Source organism: Papaver somniferum, chromosome 4, assembly GCF_003573695.1.
Source record: "Papaver somniferum cultivar HN1 chromosome 4, ASM357369v1, whole genome shotgun sequence".
In the NCBI taxonomy this organism is placed as follows: Eukaryota; Viridiplantae; Streptophyta; class Magnoliopsida; order Ranunculales; family Papaveraceae; genus Papaver; species Papaver somniferum.
Genome location: NC_039361.1, coordinates 150,661,627 through 150,681,989, shown reverse-complemented (window position 1 = coordinate 150,681,989; position 20,363 = coordinate 150,661,627). Strand labels below are relative to the sequence as shown.

At 34.7% G+C, this 20,363-nt stretch overlaps 5 protein-coding genes across 5 annotated transcripts; 3 read left to right on the top strand and 2 right to left on the bottom strand.

Moving 5' to 3' along the window:
- Positions 1-463: 463 nt before the first annotated feature.
- LOC113273292 lies at positions 464-4,536 on the bottom strand. Its single transcript, XM_026523035.1, has 5 exons — positions 4,180-4,536; positions 3,459-4,046; positions 2,627-3,338; positions 2,127-2,307; positions 464-980 (listed from the first exon to the last, which is right to left on the bottom strand). The coding sequence occupies exons 1-5, from the start codon at positions 4,534-4,536 to the stop codon at positions 464-466; spliced, it is 2,355 nt and encodes a 784-aa protein (XP_026378820.1).
- Positions 4,537-7,753: 3,217 nt separating this feature from the next.
- Positions 7,754-9,801, top strand: LOC113273290. Its single transcript, XM_026523034.1, has 3 exons — positions 7,754-8,110; positions 8,357-8,650; positions 8,977-9,801. Exons 1-3 carry the CDS (start codon positions 7,754-7,756, stop codon positions 9,799-9,801), a joined length of 1,476 nt encoding a protein of 491 aa, XP_026378819.1.
- A 270-nt stretch (positions 9,802-10,071) lies between these two features.
- LOC113273289 lies at positions 10,072-10,686 on the top strand. Its single transcript, XM_026523033.1, has one exon. It carries the CDS (start codon positions 10,072-10,074, stop codon positions 10,684-10,686), a length of 615 nt encoding a protein of 204 aa, XP_026378818.1.
- A 1,028-nt stretch (positions 10,687-11,714) lies between these two features.
- Positions 11,715-12,200, top strand: LOC113273288. The gene has a single exon (XM_026523032.1). It carries the CDS (start codon positions 11,715-11,717, stop codon positions 12,198-12,200), a length of 486 nt encoding a protein of 161 aa, XP_026378817.1.
- Positions 12,201-15,636: 3,436 nt separating this feature from the next.
- Positions 15,637-18,704, bottom strand: LOC113274360 (B3 domain-containing transcription factor FUS3-like). Its single transcript, XM_026523771.1, has 6 exons — positions 17,909-18,704; positions 16,989-17,078; positions 16,584-16,684; positions 16,428-16,474; positions 16,249-16,325; positions 15,637-16,142 (listed from the first exon to the last, which is right to left on the bottom strand). The coding sequence occupies exons 1-6, from the start codon at positions 18,242-18,244 to the stop codon at positions 15,849-15,851; spliced, it is 945 nt and encodes a 314-aa protein (XP_026379556.1). The 5' UTR covers positions 18,245-18,704; the 3' UTR covers positions 15,637-15,848.
- Positions 18,705-20,363: the final 1,659 nt, after the last annotated feature.

Genomic DNA, 20,363 nt, shown 5'->3' with positions numbered 1-20,363 from the left:
CTAGGCTGTTCTTCAGGAATATATGTCCGGTATATCAATTGGTTCCTGTTCACCTTGATTTATCAAAAGACGGAACAAAACTCATAGGTATTTCTGTGGGAGACAGATTTGTCTATTCCAATAGACTTCTCTGTGTGAGATATTTGTTTATCAAGTCTTCGACTTTGGGTCGTAGCAACTCTTGGTTGTGGGTGAGATCAGCTAAGGGAATCAAGTGCGTAGAATCCTGCTGGAGTTCAGAGATGTAAGGAGCGCAATTGTTCCTAGATCAGTTTGAGATTGATTAGGGCTCAACTACATTCCAGTCCGAAGTTCATTGGTAGTAGGCTAGTATCTGTATCTTTTTTTTTTTGCTTGGTAATATTAATTTCATTTATAATGAAAATAAACCAAAGAATACAAAGTCACTCATTTATCAAGATTGGGAATGAATCAAAACAGAAGTAACAACAAAAACAAATGTTTAGCTAAATCTATAGTAAGGACAATCGGGAGCTTCCAAAGTTATGAAATTTGGTTGATTATTGTAGCTTCTCTTCTCTCCACTGGGAAGGTCAGAACCCCTCTTTGACAAAGCATCTGCTGAAGGATAGATTTCTCTAAAACTGTGGGTAAAATACCATTCAGTGATATGTGCAATAATGTTGTTCCATCTTGTAATAACCCACCAAGGAATTTTTTTGGACTGAAAAGCTGACATTACTGCTTCTGAATCAGTTCTAAAGCATACCCTGTGAATGAAATGTTGCATTGCCCATTCTCCTGCACAAATAACTGCCATTACTTCTGCCATGAAATTTGTAGCTACACCTATGCCCCCTGACAATGCAAATACAAATGCATCATCTCCCTTCCTGTAGATAAAACCATACCCATCTGCACCAGGATTTCCTCTTGAAGTTCCATCACAGCATATAAGGTAAAAAGATGGGACTGGTAAGGTGAAGAAAATCTCAGTTATTCTTGTAGCCTTTACACTTCTACATTTAAAACAAAAGTATTTCAATATCTGCAAGTCATATGAAGTATTACACATGGTAGCTGACATTATAACTTCACTGTCCTTTATTAACTGAGTTATTCTTAATTTCGGGGCTATCAGATTCAAGATGCTTCCTTCGTAGACCAATTGATTCCTCAGGAACCATAATTCTCTTAAAGTAATTAGAGCTGCTACCCTCCAAATTTCCTTCAGAGATGGACTTTTATTCTTTGCTAAAGAAATTATGTCTTCAAAAGATTTAGGATTAATGAAAGAGAAGATACTTCTTAGCCAGCTCCAAATTATTTCACTGAAATTGCAGTACCAGAGTATGTGATCAAGGTTTTCCTCAGCATTCTTAGAATGGACATCTTGAGGCCAGCTGAAACTTTTTCTTCTTCATTTTGTCATCTGCTGGGACTACTCCTCTCATCAGTGTCCACACATTACTGGAGATGCTAGGATGAAGACTTTTGTGCCAAACTGTTTTTGTCCAATGTTGAATTGGAAATTTTTTCCTTATACAGTTATAAGCTGAAGCTACTGTGAATTCACCAGTAGTAGTCCCTGTCCAAATTCTTCTGTCTTGTTTTTTTGTCAAAAGCAGGTAAATCAGTTATATCAAAGAACTCCAATAAATTTTGTGGGATATCCACTCTCCATCCCTTATGATTTCAGCCACTTTCATATCTGGATTTTGAGAAATAAATAAATTATTTGGATGTAATGCACTTAAAGGTTTGTCTTTAATCCAATTATCTTTCCAGACTGAAACTTTAGCTCTATCACCAATCAGCCATCTTGAGTGTTCAAAAACATCAGCATTCACCCATTTGATACCTAGCCAAATAGAGGATTTTTTATAATACTCAATTCGATTCCCATCTTTGTCCTGAAATTTTGCCTGAAAAAATCTTGACCATTCATCATTCATATTTTGAATCTTCCAGCTAAGTTTCATTAGCATGGACTTGTTAATATCTTCTAAGTGTTTAATGCCCAAACCTCCTTCAGCTAAAGGTGAACAGACTTTCTCCCACTTGAGTGTAACTGTTTTCTTAAAATTGGATCCCCAGACCAAAGGAAGTTTCTAATAATCTTTTCACATTCTTTAAGAACCTTTCTTGGCCATTTATAAACATACATGTTATATATAGGAATGCTGCAGAGAACAAACTTCATTAGTATTAGCCTTTCCTGGAACGAAAGCAGCTTCCCTTTCCATCCTGCTAAATTTTCTTGTAACATCTCCACACAACCCCAAATATGTTTAGATCTAATACTACCGGGAGTTAACATTACCCCAAGATATCTGTCAGGGAAGTCTGAAAGAGACATGTTAAAATATTCAGCCAACTGAATTCTTCTAGTGTTACTTGTACCTCCAATAAAAAGTTTACTTTTTGATAAATTCACCATTTGACTTGAAGCCTTTTGATACTTTTCTAGAAGTAATAATAGTTTGTTGACATTTCTTTTATCACCATTACTAAAAAGAAAAATATCATCTGCAAAAAGAATATGGGTTGGGTGAACACTTTTTCTGTTAACCATTGGGATGAGCTGACCTTGAAACACCATTGAGCTTAATTTTCTGCTTAGAACATCTTCTGCAATAACAAAAAGTAAGGGGGAGGGGATCACCCTGTCTTAATCCTCTTCTAACCTTGAAATACCATGCAGGCCCTCCATTGATAAGAACAGAAATCATTGCTGAGTTAAGAAGAATATGTATCCAGTTGATGAATTTCCCATAAAAACCAAAACTTTTTAATGTATGAAACAAGAAATCCCAGATTAGTGAATCATAGGCTTGAGATATATCCAACTTAAGGCCTACATTTCCACCTCTTCTCTTTGTTTCTAATTCATTAACCATTTTTGATGCTAAGACAATCTTCTCTTGGATATTCCTTCCCTTTATAAAAGCCCCTTGCTGAGGAGACACAACTTTATCAACTACTGCAATCAATCTTGATGTTATAATCTTTGTGATGACTTTGAAACTGAAATTCATTAGACCGATGGGTCTAAATTGATTTGGTTTTCTAGCATTTTTAACTTTGGGTAGAAGCATAAGGAAATTTGAATCCATACATGCAGGAATAAACTCCTTTGTCCAGCAGTATTGTATTGCTCTAACAAAATCTGCACCAACGATATCCCATGACATTCTATAAAACCATCCTCCAAAACCATCTGGTCCAGGGGAGCTGTCAGGATTAAGTTCAAAAGCAGCTTTCTTGATTTCCTCTTCACTAGGAATAGATTCCAAACTAACATTGTCTTCATCAGTAATCACTCTTGGAACAACATCAAAAATATCTTCTGAGAAATTAACTTCTTTAGCTGTGAACTTGTCATCAAAGTAATGAACTAAGATATCAGTTATTCCTTGTTGAGAACTTATTATTTCACCATTTTCATTCTCCAGTTCAATTATTGCATTATGAATTTATCTTATTTTCATATTTACATGAAAGAATTTAGTATTAGAAGCACCTTCTCTTAACCACTTCACTCTAGCTTTTTGTTTTTCATGCTTCTGTTGAGTAATGACTTCTTGTTTACCTCTTGCAGTAACTAATTGATTTAATAGAACAATATCTTCAGGATTTCTATCTGACATTAAAGAAGCTTTCATAACCTCTTCATCCGCTTCTTGTAAGTTTTTTTTAACATCTCCAAAACATTCCAGTTCCACTCTTTTATTATCTTTTTCAGATTTTTTAGTTTGTTGAGAAAAAAAAACAGGATTACCCCTCACTTCAGTATTCCAAGCATCTTCAATAACTTTTCTGAAGCTTTCATGTGTCATCCAAACCTTCAAAGCCCTAAAAGGAATGTTAGTAGGTTTAGGAAGATTAGCATTTCCACCAAAGATAGGACTATGATCTGAAGTACCCCTTGTACCAATTTTGTATCCCCGACTAGGATAAGCTTCAAGCCACTTAACATTATATAGTGCTATATCAAGCAAACACAAGATTCTTTTAACACCCACTTTGTTGTTACACCAAGAGTATTCCAAACCAGTTTTTGGTGCTTTGATCATTTCATAAGACTGAATACAATTATTAAAATCCAACATTCTCAGAAGTCAGAGGAGTTCTACCTCCCCTTTTTTCCTCCATGCTAAGAACTGAATTAAAATCACCAATAATCAACCAGGGTTTATTTAAGCATGATATACTTACTAAATTCTCCCACAGAGATCTTCTGTGAATAGTTAAGGAAGCTGCATGAACACCGGTTACTAAATGACCTCTAACATCCACTGTAATAGCTTGAGGAAAATTTGAAATTACCACTGGATCATTGATTGAAGCACTCCACATAATCCATATATTACCCTTTCTACATTTAGTAGAATTATGAATAATTTTTTTGTTCATTCCAGGAAGCCTTAATCTTGAACAAGAATCATACTTCACTCTTATTTTAGGTTCAAAAATCCAAACTAAAGTAGGAATAAAAGCTTTAACTAAACTATAAAGTTTACCTTTGGCTTTGGATCTTCCTAAGCCTCTGATATTCCAATATAGGACTCTCATTTAGAAGAAAATTGAGAAGAAGAATGACTTCTCACTCCTGATAAATTCTTATTGCCAGTAACTCTCTCTCCAGTTGTATTGAACTGAGCAGCTTGTTATCTAGTGGTGACATTTCTAGTTGGCTTCTGAAATTTTGATTTATTTTTAAGATCAACCTTTAAAACTTATTTTGTTGCTTTTGGTTGAGAAACTGAAGAAACTTCTAGTTCTTTGACAGCTGAATGAAGGATATTAACCATATTATTAATTGAAGGAGCACTTGAACTAATACTGAGAATATTTTGAACTGGAAGAGATGGGAAATCTTTCAGAGAATCAATGACACCAGGGAACTCCTCAGTATTATCCTGTAAAATGTGAAAGCTACCTGAAGATGAAGCTCTTGCTGAAGGGAAATTAGGCAAAACAACATCACCTACAATATTATCATCACTTAAAATCTCCTCAACCTGGCAAACAGATTTTGGAGTTTCTAAAAGTTTCTCAGTATGAGTATTACAATATCCAAACCTACAGGATTGGGAACTTGAACTGGTTTGACCTTATGTCTCCAAACTTTCTTTTGCTGAACTGGAGGAACTTGAGATTGTTCATTCCTTTTAAATTTACATTCAGCTACATGATGTCCAATATTCTTGCAATGAATACAATATTTGGGAAGCTTTGGAATTTGGATTACTTGCTCAAACTTACCATATTTTGATTCCATAACAATTTTACTAGGAATAAAATTTGCTAAGTCCACTTCAACTAAGACACTAGCATAATATCCACTGACTCTATTCAAAGTAGAAGGATCAACTCTAATTGCTCTTCCTATCTTGTTTCCCAATTGTAAAAGGATATCTTCCTTCCAATATTCAATACTCAACCCAGGAAAGAAAACCCAAACAAAAGCAGAAGAAGATTTTTGTGTATCTGGATATAAATTTGGTTCTCATTTTCTTATTTTCAGATCTTGATTTTCAACTATCCAGTGACCCTGCCAAATGTATTTTCTATCTTCTAGATTTGATAATTTGATTATAAAAAAACCTTTTCCCAAGGGAATAAGCTGAAGATTACCCTTTATACTCCATTGTTTTCTTAAAGAGGCTTCTGCAACATCAAATTTCAATTTGACTAAATCTAATCTACCAATCAAGCTAAACTTCCATTCATCCACACAATTATCAATGATATCATCCGGGATAAACAAGGATGGAGAATCAGGCTTATCCATATTAACTAAATTTTTAACTAAATTTTCCTCCAGATTTAGTTCTAAGTTTTTTGACTTAAACCTAGATTCATTTTTTGATAAATTTTTAGTAGAATTCAAAGACTTATCAACCATTTATTGCTCCAAATCAAAAAATAATTTACCACCAATCATCAATATTGTCCTAGAAACACCTGAATTAATCACACAGGAGGAACATAAATCGAAGAAAGAAGAAAAAAACTACCTGAGTCAGAATGATTTTTCCACTGAGTTGATCGCTCCGATTCGCAGAGAGAAACCCTTCTTAGATTAGTATGATACCCTTCTTAAACTAGTGTCTGTAACGGCTTAATACGGTGTGGTGTTCAAAACTGGACTAGGTCCCGGGTTTTTTCTGCATTTGCGGTTTCCTCGTTAACAAAACTTCTGGTGTCTATGTTATTTCTTTTCCGCATTATATTTTTATATAATTAAAATATCACAGGTTGTGCATTGAATCGATCAATTGGGAAATCCAACCTTTGGATCTGAAATTTACTTTAGTCACAGGCTTCATCCCAAACATGATAAAATAATAAAAATTCTACTGATAACAAAAAAAGATAGGTATTTTGGTACCCCTTTCTTTTTGGAAAAAACAGAAAATAAAACTTTGAGCCCCCTCTTCAGAAATATTATTGAACCTTATAAGGCTAGAAAACAAAACTTATTTCTAAGATCGGTGGTACAGTGCTTATCCAATCTATTCTTCAAATGTTTCGAACTTACCAAATGTAGTATTCCTCATAAAGCCACGTTAGGTCAACTACATCGCATTCAAAGAGATTTCTGGTGGAAATAAAGATGATTCAAAAGGAAAGGTGGGTTATATAAAAGCATGGGCCAATATTTTCAAGTCTTGGATATCAAGGAGGGATGAGAATCAAAACTCCCCACAAATTCAATATAGCTCTCCTAACAAAACCGGCTAGTCAATTAGTCTTGGAACCTCATAACTTATGAGCTGAACTTCCAAAAGCCAAATATTATCTGAATTTTCATCCTCTCGAATCATCCAGATTTTCAAACTTATCTTGGATCTGAAGAAGTATCCAAAAAGGTTTAAACCAAATCAAGAATAATTTCTTTTGGCAAGTGAAATATGAAGCTAATAAAAAAAATTTGGAAGACAAGCGAATACCTAACTCAGACATAATCCAGACCTTCGGATAAAAAAGAACAATCCCGCAAAGGGTCCAAGATTGGGTCGATCCAAAAGGAACATGGGACAACTCGAAGCTAGATAAATTTTTCTCCTGTGAAACAAAAAGAAAAATCTTGTCAATATCGCCTCAAAAAAAGATCATATGAATTAGATGGAAGCACCATCCATCGAGCTCTTTTTCTAAAAACAACATTTACAATTTCCTTATAAATCAAGGGTCAATTGGCTGCTGGCGCTTACGGCTAAGGTGGTTGCTGGCGAATATCGTTCCATGAATCAGCGACTTTTTCCATATTTTCTTCTTCGCAGATCTCGTTTTCAGCGCTTCAGATTAGTAATTCAGGTGTTTTTTTTTTTGGTTTTCGTTTCTAGTTTTCGATTAACAATGATTGAAGTGTATTAATTGAAGTGCTATTAATGGATTCTGGTTCTAAAAACACTTCGATTGATCATAATAAGTCTAATATGAATATGTTGAGTTCTAAAAAAAATATGAAAATTCCTTCAATTGAGTTGCCTGATGATTTGTTTGAAGAAAGCTTAAATCCTTGGAGATTTCCTTTGATTGGGAGGCTTGATTTACAGAAACTAAAGTTTATTGATGCTTCAGTAATTTTAAAAAAGCAATAGAAATTGGTGGGTGACTGTAAACTGATTCCTTTAGGAAGAGGTTTTTTACTATCAAGTTAGATAATGCTCAGGATAATCAGTATATTAAATCTCAGAGGTGGGAGGTTTTAAATCAAGTTCTTCAGATTAGAAAATGGAGTTCAAATTTCAGACCAGCAAGTCAAAGAAGTTCAAAATCAATGGTGTGGGTTCGTTTTCCAGGTTTGGGTCTGGAATTTTGGAGTGAGAAAATATTGTTCAATATCTATCAAGAAATTGGGACTTCAATCAAAATTGATAATGCTACTGCAAATTGTGAAGTTGGTTATTATGCTAATGTATTGGTGGAAATTGATTTTGCTCAATATATTCCTAGTAAAGTATGGATTGGAACTAAATATGGGGGTTTCTTTCAGGATGTCCTGATTCCAGATTGTCCAAAGTTCTGCTCTCATTGTAAAATTGTAGGACATTTAAACTCTGAGTGTAATTTTGAGAAGCAAAGAAGGTTTGATACTCAAAATGTTAATCAGGTTCAGACTCCAAATGTTAATCAGGTTCAGACTCCAAAGGGGAAGCAAAATGTTAATTAGGTTCAGACTCCAAAGGAAAAGCATATTCCAGTGCCATTTGACATTTCTGATCCTTTGGCAGTAAGTGATTCAATAGTAGAAACTATTCAAGAAACAGTACAAGTTGCAAAATCAATTGGAGAATTTTTTTACACATAGAAGTAAGTTCAGCCCTCTTGAAAATGAAGAAAATGTGGATTTCCATAAGTAACAGTTAATATCTTCCAAGAGCCAGTAAGTGTTAGTAATACAGGTGAAACAAATGGGGTTCAACAAGTTAAATTCAGTCCTTTAAAGAATGTGGAAAATGGTTGTATTCCAGAAGCAATAATACAGGAAGTTCCTAAAGTAGTAGAGGTTGTGCAGAATGAAGATGTGAATATTATCAAATTTGTGGATGGAACAAATGGAACAATTGTTAATGTGCCAGTGCAAATTACTTCTTGGGCCAATGTATTAGAGAAGAAAATGGTTACTTCTAATGCTAGTGCATCTACTGCTGCCAGTCCTGCTAATCAATCAAAGGTATCTCCTAAAGCTCCTTTAAATAACAAATATAAATTTAGAAAAAATTCTGGTAAAGGGTGTACCAGAAACCCTCCCACCAAACAATGAAGATAATGTTCTGGTATCTCATGGGCCTTAGAAGATTAAGGGCTCAGGAGAAACTTAGATCTTTAGTTAAGAATTTTAGTCTTGCATTGGTTTGGATTGCTGAACCAAAGGTTTTTTGTGGTACTTCTTTTTGTCAAAAATTAAATCTTCCAGAAATGGAAAAAATGGTGATTCATAATTCTAGCAATGGGAGAAAGGGAAATATGTGGTTATTTTGGAATAAATGTATATCTCAGCCACAAGTTATTTCAGTATCAAGCCAAATGATTACAGTTTCTGTTGGTGATGTGTTAGTTTCTGGAGTACATGCTCATGTTAATTTGGTTCAAAGAAGGTTCTTATGGTCTGAAATGAAGCTAATAAGTGATTTAAACAAACCATGGATTATACTTGGGGACTTTAATGCAATTTTATCTCAAGATGAGAAAATTGGTGATAAATCTCCTAACAGAAATTCAATTTTAGAAGTCAGTGACTGCTTAAATCAGTGTGAGTTAATCCAAGCTCCTAAAAATGGGTTGAATTATACATGGTCTAATAGACAACAAGGAAGTAAGAGAATTTTGTGTACTTTAGACAGAGTAGTTTTTAATCAAAAATGGATACAATTGTATGGGGATTGGGGGTATAAAGTTGGTATGAGAATAGTGTCAGATCATGCTCCTCTACTAGGTGGATGTGCAAGCATTCCAAAACCTCAAAATGTTCCAAGAATATTTCAGAAAATGTGGCTTAGTCATCCTAATTTCTTGAATGTAGTTGCAGATTGTTGGGCAAATTCAGTAGTTGGTGATCCTGCTTTTCGGTTTCTACAAAAATTGAAGAATTTAAATAAGGTTTTAAATGATTGGAATTGGCAGGTGTTTGGAAATGTTCATGTCAAAATAAAAGAAGATGAAGATAGAGTTAAATTGGATACTCAAATTTCATATAGTAATCCATTTGATGAGGAGGCTCTTCAAGAATTAGTAAAAGCTCAAAATGATCATGCTAGTAGAGAAGCTCAAGAAAATACTTTATTAAGGAAAAAATCCAGGGTTAAATGGATTAAAGAAGGATGAGCTAATACAAGTTTCTTTCACACTAATATGAAGATTAGAAATGCTAAAAACATGATTAGTGAGTTGGAAGACAATGAAGGAAATGTGATTGCTGATCAGACTCAAATTGCAGATTTTTTGGTTAAATATTTTCAGAAAAAATTTGAATTCCAACCTGTGGATATTGATGATACATTTTTAGAGGTGATACCAAAGGTTATTGATGAGTAAGATCAAGTTAAATTGGATGCAATTCCTGATGAAGAAGAGATAAAGAAAATTGTGTTTGAAATGGATCCAGAAAGTGCTCCTGGACCAGATGGTTTTTCAGGCATATTTTACAGAAGCTGTTGGGATATAATCAAAACTGACTTAGTTGATGCTATTCAATTCTCTTGGAGGAGGAAATTTATACCCAAAGGAATGAATTCAAGTTTCTTAGTCTTATTGCCTAAAAATCAAGGTGCAAAAGCTGCAAATCAGTTTAGGCCAACTGGCTTAAGTAATGTGGTTTTTAAAATCTTCACAAAGTTGATCACCAGTAGGATGTGTGGGTTAATGAAGAAGTTAATATCTTCTCAGCAGGCTGCTTATGTTCATGGGAGAAGCATTCATGAACAAGTAATGCTGGCATCTGAACTTGTGAATGAAATGAAATTTAAAAGAAGAGGAGGAAATGTTGGAATCAAGCTTGATATTTCCCAAGCCTATGATACAGTTAGTTGGGAGTTCCTAATTAAAGTTATAAGGAAATATGGATTTTCCTCAGCTTGGTGTGAATGGTTGATTACTCTATTCAGATCAGCAAGAATTTCAGTGATGGTCAATGGTGGTCCATGTGGTTTTTTTCAAGTTGAGAGGGGATTAAGGCAGGGAGACCCATATCTCCAATTTTGTTTGTGTTAATGGAGGATGTTTTGAGCAGAAATATCTCAGCTTTAGTGGAGAAGGGTAAGATGCAACCAATGGTAACAAAAAAAGGTGTTCATCCAACTCATCTGTTTTTTGCAGATGATGTTTTTATCTTCAGTAATGGAGGAAAAAAGAGTATTACAAACCTTTTAAAGCTCCTAGATTGTTATCAAGCAAGTTCTGGTCAAATAATTAATAATCTTAAAAGTAAGCTTTGTGTGGATGGAACTACCTCACAAAGGAAGAAATTTATTAGTGATCTTGTCAACATGGAGGTTGCAAAAATTCCAGATAAGTATCTGGGAGTGTTACTTGCTCCAAGGAGGATAACTTCAGTAATGGTTTGGCCTATTGTTGAACTACTTCATAGGAAATTGGCTTCTTGGAAAGGTAATATGCTCTCATTTAAAGATAGATTGATTCTTGTTAAATCAGTTTTATGCAGTCTACCTATCTATAATATGTCAGTATACAAGTGGCCTGCTTCTATTCTTAAAGTTTGTGAAAAATAATTAGAAACTTTTTGTGGACCGGTTATGGAGAGAAGAGGAAATTTAAAACAATCTCATGGAAGAGGGTATGTAAACCTTATGAAGAAGGGGGTCTTGGTATTAAAAGGTTGGAAGTGATAAATAGATCACTATTAATAAAGATGTTATGGAAGATACTTAATTCTGATCAAGAATGGGCCTTATTTTTTGCTGCCAAATTTCAAAATAAGTATGGGCAATGGAGTACTTGCTGGAAGCAATCTTCAGTATGGAATGGTCTGAAATGGGCTTGGAATGTTTTACAAGAAGATATAAGGTGAATGTGGGTAATGGAGCATCAATTTCTGTGTGGTTTGATATTTGGTATGGTGGTGTTTCATTAATCAGCACAATGGGTTATACTGATTATGTTAAGGAAAATATTGGAATAAAGGTACAATATTTGATATATGAAGGGGATTGGAGGATTCCTGCTGAGTTACAGCAATTCATTTCATCTGCACAGTAATAATTGGGGGCATTGATAAGAGGATGTGGATTGCAGGTAAAGATGGAAAGTTTTCAACAACAGATGTTGTTGAGAAAATAAGAGACAGAGAAGTTGCATTGTCTTGGACTAAATTTTTTTGGAAATCTCTCATTCATCCTAGTATTGTTTACAATGTCTGGAAGTTGATGCAAGGAGTGTATGTGGATGATAAAATAATGAGGAGTAGGGGTTATGATATGGTATCAGTATGTTGCATTTGCTTTGCAGGACAGGACAGTATGCATCATACTTTATGGGAATGTCAATTCAGCATTGAGGTGTGGAAGTGGCTTAATACAGTGTTTGGATTTGGTATCCCTTGTTCTTTTGAGGATGTTTGTAATGCTTCCAAAGTTAAAAGCCCTTTAGTAAAGCAGTTATGTATGATAGTAGCTTGTGCCATCATGAAGGATTTATGGTTCCAGAGGAATGCAAAACTATTTGATGAGAAGAAACCTAATTTCATGTGCTTCAAGAGTAAAATTTAGCAGACAGTCAATGAAGGAAAATACAGGGTGAATGGCACCAGATAGAGTAATAGCTATGACAGTAAGGTGATTGAATTTTTCAAAATCTGAATGTCAAGTCTGAGTGCTTTTTAGTCATCTCTTTTGTTTAGGTTGTTGTTGGGCTTCCTTTTCTTTTCTGTTTGGGCTGGGGTTTGGTTTCTTGTTCTTTGCTAGTCTTGTATCTTTCTCTTTTTGTTTTTGTCTGTCCTGTAAGTTTAGCCTGACTTTTTAGTCCTTCTTTTAATGAAAAATGTGATTCAGAAAAAAAAAAATATAAATCAAGGGCCCCAAAATAATGATCCCCGTTAATCTCGATTCTCCATTATCCACTTCTTTGACGAGGGATTCTTGCTAGTAGTGGAATTCATATTCTATTCTCTCTTTGGTTCGTTAGCTATCAAGAACAAAGTTTATCACTCAATTTATCATAGCTATCAAGAACAAAGTTTATCACTCATTTTATCATAGTAGAGTACGAGTCTGCGGTTAAGAGTTTGATGGAGGGTCAGCATAACAACATCTCAGAAGGCTATGGAAAGGGCAACCCGTAATCTGTCCACATTACTTAATTTACTTGGAAAGGGCTATGGAAAACCCAATTTCTATGAGGATTATATTATTCATGTAGAAACTAGTTCATAAGGCTCTCCCTACTTCTAACAAGCTAGCATCTCATGTGTCGGCTATCTCTCCAGAGTTTGCATCTAAAAAAATTATCCTTTTAGACATTTTTCTTTTCATGAACTATTTAGTTTGGTTGCTTTCTTGACTCGGTTAATATCAATATTTGCAGGGATTCGATAAGTAAATGGGTTTAAAAAATTAGATCTATGAATATGAATAATCGCAATATGAAGCCAAAATTGCGACCATTTTGTAGTTCGCTTGGAAACACATGTGTTCAGTGATTTTCGGAAAAAATTTACTCCAATTCGGACCATCCTGACAGAACAAATTAAGAAGTATTTGCACTTTATCCCTGGTTATGCAACTGGATCCTCATACTCAGCTGGTAAAAACAACTAAACCTTTATTATCTTATTCAGATTGTATAATATTTACTGAAGCGTCTTTCAAGGAAAAAGTTTTATCCACGGGATTTGCTTTCGGTCTTTATTCCGTAGATCATGATCATTTATGCATACTTCAGCAGGTTCGGCTTGGGCTTCTTCGACGCTCCAAGCAGAATCAAAAACCTTGTTAAAGGCAAGAAACTGGCTAACTGAATACGTGTTATCAAGTGTATCCATAGTAACATATTGCAAGCTACTATCGTATATAATTAAAAAAAAATAACAAAGATATCAGGTGGAAAGCAGAAAATTCAAATGCAGAGGCTATGACAGTTTTAGAAGAGCTTCCTCAAGTACAAGTTCAATTTATTAAGGTATTAACATAAAACTTAATAAAATAAAGAACTCAATGTCAAAGGCAACGGGGATTGACAATCTTAAACTTATATCAATTCATTTGCAGCAAAAAGAGTTTAGAAGTCTGAGTATTTTACAAATGCTTGTTTTTTATCGGTAAAGAATTTAATGTTGGCGAGTTTCGAACTCTGGTCACTGGTATCATCACCCAGTGACTTTACTATTGTACTACAGTGGCACCTGCATTTTATATAATGTTTTCACAAGTTAGAAATTGTAAACCCTTTGTACTACTCAATTTATAATATTAACCTCTCCATCGAAAGAACGGAACCTGCATACAATAAAAGGCAAGAAATTCCAAATTTCCCTAAGGAAAAATATCGTTTGGTCCTTTTTTAGGTGGTCGCAAGTCAGTTTGGTCCTTTGGGAAAACGCCTTTACTGTTTGGTGCATAATTATTTAAAAATATTAAATGGACAAATGTACCCTTACGTGTTAATTTCTACTTATTTTTTTGTAGCAGTTCATTCTTCAAAATGAACTCCTGTTAATTTCTACTTATTTTTTCAGAAATCACCTATATAAACCAGAGTTCATTCCAGAAATGAACTCCATATAAAAACCTAAAAAACCAGAGTTCATTCCAGAAATGAACTCCATATGAAAACCTAAAAAAAAACAGAGTTCATTCCAGAAATGAACTCCATTCAAAAACCTAAAAAAAAACAGAGTTCATTCCAGAAATGAACTCCATATAAAAACCTAAAAAAAAAACAAAGTTCATTCCAGAAATGAACTCCATATAAAAACCTAAAAAATCAGAGTTCATTCCAGAAATGAACGCCATATAAAAACCTAAAAAAACAGAGTTCATTTATGGAATGAACTGCAGCATCATCATCTTCATCATCTTCGTCGTCTTCAACAGCAACAAAACATCATCGTCTTCAATAGCAGCAGATCTTCATCTTTAACACGAGCAACAAACATCGAAAACAAGATCTTCAACGTCAAAAATCAAGATCATCAACATCAAAATTAAAATCATCGTCATCGTCATCTTTAACACATAAATCTATCATCGTCATCATCATCTTCATCGTGTTCATCATCATCTTCAACCGCGGGAACATCAAAACAGAGAGAAAACAAAAAATCTTCGTCGCAAAAAATCTTGTTCATCTTCTTTATCATCTCTGCAAAATCGTCTTCATCATCTCTGCAAAATCAAAACCCTATAACTCACACAAATCTTCATCTTTTATGGAGCCGCAGAAGAAGAAGAAGAGAGAGAGAGAAACTAGATCTTGAAATATGGAGGTGAGAGAAAGTAAATCTGAAAATGATTTTTTCTCTCCTAATAATTGAGTACAAATCCCTAGGGTGACGTCATGGATGATGTAATGGTCCCCAAAAGCGTATTTCTGCCACTACTAGATGACAATTACATCATCCATGACATCACCCTATGACCAAACCATAATTTTTAAGACCAAATAGTAATATATTTTTCCAAAAAGGACCAAATAGACACATGACTAAGTCAACTGGACTAGACTCTCTCTAATATATTATTTCTAGGACTAAATAGTATTTCCTACGTCTCCTTATTCTTCCTTGCAAAATTATTCTTATGCCAAGCTATAAAGTTTTGTTAAAAAGAATTTGAAAAAACCCATTTAACTTGGAAAATTCGCAAGAAATAACTCCAAATCCAGCACCAAAAGAAGTCCCAAGTTCAACATTACAAAACTTGCATCTACACCTCAATACCCCGTGCCTAAAGCATCAACATTGTCGGTACTGAATTATGACTTGCAGCCCACAGCATCCAAGATACTTTTGGGCTTTGGCGGAACATTTGAGAGTAGTCTGCAATTGATCCTCTACTACGACGAGTTAAAAGGAAGTTACCTTGTCAGACAAAACTGCTGTTTACAGAAATCTTAGCTATATCATGTCTTGAAGAGTCCCTATTGTTTTATTAAACACACGAGACCAAAAAAAAACACAAGAAAAAGACGCGTCAAAAATACATAATATGTCTTGATGAGTTCCTACTGTTTTATTAAACATGAGGCTAGAAAGAAACACAAGATAAGATACATATCCAGTCCCATAAACAGAGATGAACAAAATATACAATTATATAAGCTTAAAAGTCTGGTCATGAAGGAAGGAACCTTGTCATTTTCATACTTATGACTTTACCTACTGTTCTAATGCTACCATGAAAATCGAAGGAGATGAAATGTCAAGGGAAGTCATCAAGAGACAGGTTATCCACAGATCCAAAACCTGTAACTGGTTCAAGGCTTTGAAAATTTGGCAATGTTGCACCTGGAACTTCCAGAGGAAAATGATCTGGAATTGTGTCGTTGAAGAAGTACGACATACCCATCTCATCTATTGTTGGGCAATTTACATAAAAGTAGTTTGATTTATTTACTTCCGAATCCAGAGAAAACTGAAAGTTACTACTGTCAAAGCCATTCCTTCTATAGTCAGAGTATATATCATGATCCGAAGCCTTTCTACCACGAATGATCTGCCAAAACAATAAAAGAAAATCTACGTAGTTAGTCATCGAGAGAGCGACAAAGATATATTCAAGAAAATAATAAATCAAAGAGCAGAAGATCTCAAGGTATTACAAATTTTTGGCTTTGATCATCTATGTACAACATCATATAATCTCCAATTCGTAAGTCATGAAATCTCACGAACTCTCCTGAGAATATACAAGACACGTAAACTGAATTAAACCCGAGCTTAGGAGAAGAAATACAGAGAACGGTTATTAATAGCGAGGTATGGGCCAAATCGAGCTCACCGGTATTTTCAAGAATATACATGCGGCTGTTGTTGTTAGGCCAAAATCTGTATAAGACAGAGACATGACAACATGAAATCAGCGATATATTCTAGAACCTCTATCAGTAATAAGATCATACGAAACTGGCTTGTAGAGAAACAACTAAGTGCAAACCTGTACTTAAAGTTCCACACTTGCAGACCATTAATGTCATCCATGCTTAGAAATATCCCGTCCTTGATATTAAGCTTAGGGAGGTATGTTTCCGCTGCTTTCTGAAAAACAATTCATTATCAAGATTCCAGTACTAGATAATAGTAGTAGTCATGGTATAAAAGAGCTCAATTGCATTATTACGGTAATAATTAGTAACAAGTTAGCAAGAAGAAATATCAGGATGTGATCTACGTTAACCCGCTTAAGTTAGCCTTCTCTAAGTCTTCTTGTTTAGTACATCATCAGCTTACTGACTGGTAGAAGTCTAAAACTATATCTCAATCTTAATGAGCATGTTAGATTAAAACTTCGATGGATTCCTTTAATAAACGTAAAATCTAGATGAAAAGTTTGACAACAAACCTTTGGAAGTACTATTCTCCCAAGTGAACTCACGTCACTATGCCTAAGTTCCTTCTGGAGAAGAAATCTCAACCTCCTTACTTCCACCTCCTACAAAAATTAAATGGTTCTTGTAAGAGAATACGAAAATACGACAAAACAATAATCATTCAATTAAACGATTTTTTCTCTACGAAAGGAAAAAACAGCAATCATCTAATATACAAAGAGATGAACTAGCATTGATTATACTTGGGACCTATTGTGACATATGAGTGCTGACTGTTACGCAAATGGTGGTGGTAATGAAACAGATCCGACTACAATCAATACAACGGTCGACAGACATACCCAATAATCTGTCTAATAATGAAGATCAAAACACGACAAACATTCCGGAAAAAACAAGAGCACTATATATTTCTAAAAATGACAATACGACACCGTTGTCAGATGTCATTTATCGCCATTTGACAGTATTACAACCGACACCAAGATGATTCCCCCTCTTTACCTAATACAGCATTACAAACTTACAAATCACCACTGTGGTCCCACGGACAAGAAGCTCAGTACTAGACAGTGGTGGTTTCAACCTGGTTAAGTGCAGAAAACATTGATCACTAGAGTTTGAGAACCAAGACCTAGGCCTACTATTGGACGAAGTTTTTCTTTTTTTTTTTCCAAATCCTAACCAAGTAATGAACACCTTAACATTTAAAGTACTGGTTTCTTGAATCTAACAACTATCTTATACATCAAAACCAACAAGAAAACCAGCATAACATATAACCAGCCAGAATTTATACATCAAAACCAAGCAGCAGAACCCATTAGGCCCAATAACATCATCATCTAACTATTTGGTCATATATTAACAGTAATTAAGCAATTAATCAAAACCCATAATAATGAATTAGAGAGAATGTTAAGATAGTTACAGAGGAAGGTTGAATCGACCGCGTCAAAGAAGGAATCGTTTGAGCTTCAGAGTTGGTTTGCAAAATAGGAGAAGAACCGGAAGAAGATGATGAAGAAGGGCCACCAGCACCAGCAGTGCCAAAACAGAAGTTAGTATTAACAGTTATTCTTCTTTGTCTAGCATTACGTTTCTTTCGATTAGTTCCTTCGAAACTCGTTGCAATACGAAACTCAGCAGTGAGAAGTCTATGACTCGTTCTGGACCGATTCAACTCATGATCATCTGCTTCTTCTTCTCTCTTCTTGTTGTCTCCTACCATTGTGACAAACTTCTTTCTTGATGAAACACCTGCCATTATCTAAACCCTCTCGGTCCCCAGACACCGAGAAACACAGGAATAAGGAAACAGAGGAATGGGGTTTAGCTCCAAATCTAGGGTTTAGATTATGGATATTTTGGGGAAATGAGAAATGGGTTGAGAGAGATTTTGTTGTTGGTGGTGGTGGTGGTTGAGAATCGACGTTTGAATTGATGATACTGAAGAAAGAGGGGTTTTAAGAAGCTCATAAAGTGTTCGTGGAAATGCCCGAGAAAAATTTTCCAAAAGTATAAGGAATCCTTCCAAAAATTGAGTCTGAAAAATATTAACATTTGTAAGAACTGCGTTGAATTCTGGTTTTTTTCTAGAGGTTTTGTTTTTTACTTTGGGTGAGTGACGGATTAATTAGGATTAAAGAAAAGATAATGTTATGGCCAAAGAATGAAGAACAGATGGTGAAATTAGTTTCTGATTTCTGTATAAATCTGATATCCAGGTGTTGAAAAAGTTCTGAATAATTACTGCTATGTTAGTACGTTGTGTGAAAAATGGTGTTTCTTTGGGTTCCGTAATTAAAGAAGAAGTTGCTGGGGTTTTTCTTAATAAAATTGAAACTTGGAATAAAACAGAAAACCTTGGCGGAGAAAGCAATAACATGCGATTCGCGCCAAATGTCATTTATGGGCTTTTGCTTACAAGTCCACTACACTGGAGGCCTTAATGAGATCTACTAACTCTTGCTCGTGAATCAGCTTTTTTCTTGTGTCAAGCAGTATGGTGATCGATTTCGCGTCGTTATAGCTTAGATGAAGTGAACTCTAAGTATTATGTTTTTCGTGTCGCTTAAATGTAGCGAAATCAGTTTTCGTGTGAATTTTTACTTTATTCCATTCAAAGAGATACTCAGTTTGTAACCATTTATACGGAAACCGTAAAATTTATTTGTTTTCACCTTTTCTCGGTTTCACTCCTCTCACACCCGATCGTAACCATCCATCATTCTCGATGGCTCTTGTTTCTCCGCCGTCGGATCCAAACGGATATTTTTCAAAATCTGAGAAAAGTATCTACAAGTACAAAGTTATTTTTGTTATCAAATCACTCCAAATCATCTTTCCTACAAGTTGTTTTTTCCACTCAAATCTCTCAAATTATCTTTTTAACTTTAAAGGTTTGTTCTTTTTTCTTGTTCATCTCTTTTGTTTATAAAAAATAATATTGCAATCTCAAATGGAGAAATCGAAATCAAAAATAGATTCACTGTTATAGAAGACAATCATATTGTTACTATGTTTTATGAAAAACTATTTGAAAAGTTTGTAAAAGTTTGTGGCGGAAATCCATAACCATTTTATAAAAAATATTTTTAATAGGTTTAGCATAATCAAGATAAAAGTGGATAAATTTTCTGAATGTGTTGCAAGAGTCAATGCAGTCAATCCGGCCTTGGATTTCAATAACGGAGTATGTTATCTAAACATGTGTCACCGTACTTGTTATATTTTTTGTTCGTAAATAATTTAATTTCGGTATATCTTATGATTCGTGTAGATTTATGTAGGATGTATTGGCGAGAACTGAATATTTCATTATATACAAGAAAACCTTTACTTGCGATGAAGAATTTGAGATGCTTATAGATACTGGAAATATAGTAGAGGATAAAGATGAAGATATGGATCAGGATGTGTGTCCTCTGTCTAGTCAAAATCCTAATAATATCACAAATATGTTTTCTAGTCAATCCCCTACTTCTCAAAATCCATCTCCAAGCCAATTTGTTGAAACTCCATTTGCAAATCGATTTCCAAACTATTTTAATATCCCTTACGATATCCCTTTTCAAAAAAGATATCCTCAAATTACCAACCAAACTACAATACCTGGATCGTCGTTTGGTGGATTCAGCAATGTTAATACTAGAATTGATAAATGCCTGTTAAAAGTCGCTCTTAAAAAGACCATCGTCGCTAAAGGGGACTCTCAACCAAGCAACCCCGCTACACCCTCCTCGCAAGATTCCCAAATGAGCGATGCGGGCATTAAAGTTGTTGATTATCTAAAAAAATCCTGAGTGACAGTCGCACCTCGTCAGCAACAATAAAAAGAATTTACGGAAAGGTTGCTAGCAACAACACAACAATAAATTGCATAA

Coding starts and splice junctions, on each gene's coding strand:
- LOC113273288 (XM_026523032.1), top strand. CDS start 11,715: ATGTGGATTGCAGGTAAAGATGGAAAGTTTTCAACAACAGATGTTGTT.
- LOC113273289 (XM_026523033.1), top strand. CDS start 10,072: ATGGATCCAGAAAGTGCTCCTGGACCAGATGGTTTTTCAGGCATATTT.
- LOC113274360 (XM_026523771.1), bottom strand. CDS start 18,244: ATGGCAGGTGTTTCATCAAGAAAGAAGTTTGTCACAATGGTAGGAGAC. Junction 16,326..16,427: donor GTATATTCTTGAAAATACCG/GTGAGCTCGATT, acceptor GTATATTCTCAG/GAGAGTTCGTGAGATTTCAT. Junction 16,143..16,248: donor ATGATCAAAGCCAAAAATTT/GTAATACCTTGA, acceptor TTGTTTTGGCAG/ATCATTCGTGGTAGAAAGGC.
- LOC113273292 (XM_026523035.1), bottom strand. CDS start 4,536: ATGAGAGTCCTATATTGGAATATCAGAGGCTTAGGAAGATCCAAAGCC. Junction 4,047..4,179: donor GATCTCTGTGGGAGAATTTA/GTAAGTATATCA, acceptor AATTGTATTCAG/TCTTATGAAATGATCAAAGC. Junction 3,339..3,458: donor CTAATACTAAATTCTTTCAT/GTAAATATGAAA, acceptor TTTGATGACAAG/TTCACAGCTAAAGAAGTTAA.
- LOC113273290 (XM_026523034.1), top strand. CDS start 7,754: ATGGTGTGGGTTCGTTTTCCAGGTTTGGGTCTGGAATTTTGGAGTGAG. Junction 8,111..8,356: donor AGACTCCAAATGTTAATCAG/GTTCAGACTCCA, acceptor ATCTTCCAAGAG/CCAGTAAGTGTTAGTAATAC. Junction 8,651..8,976: donor GTCCTGCTAATCAATCAAAG/GTATCTCCTAAA, acceptor TGTATATCTCAG/CCACAAGTTATTTCAGTATC.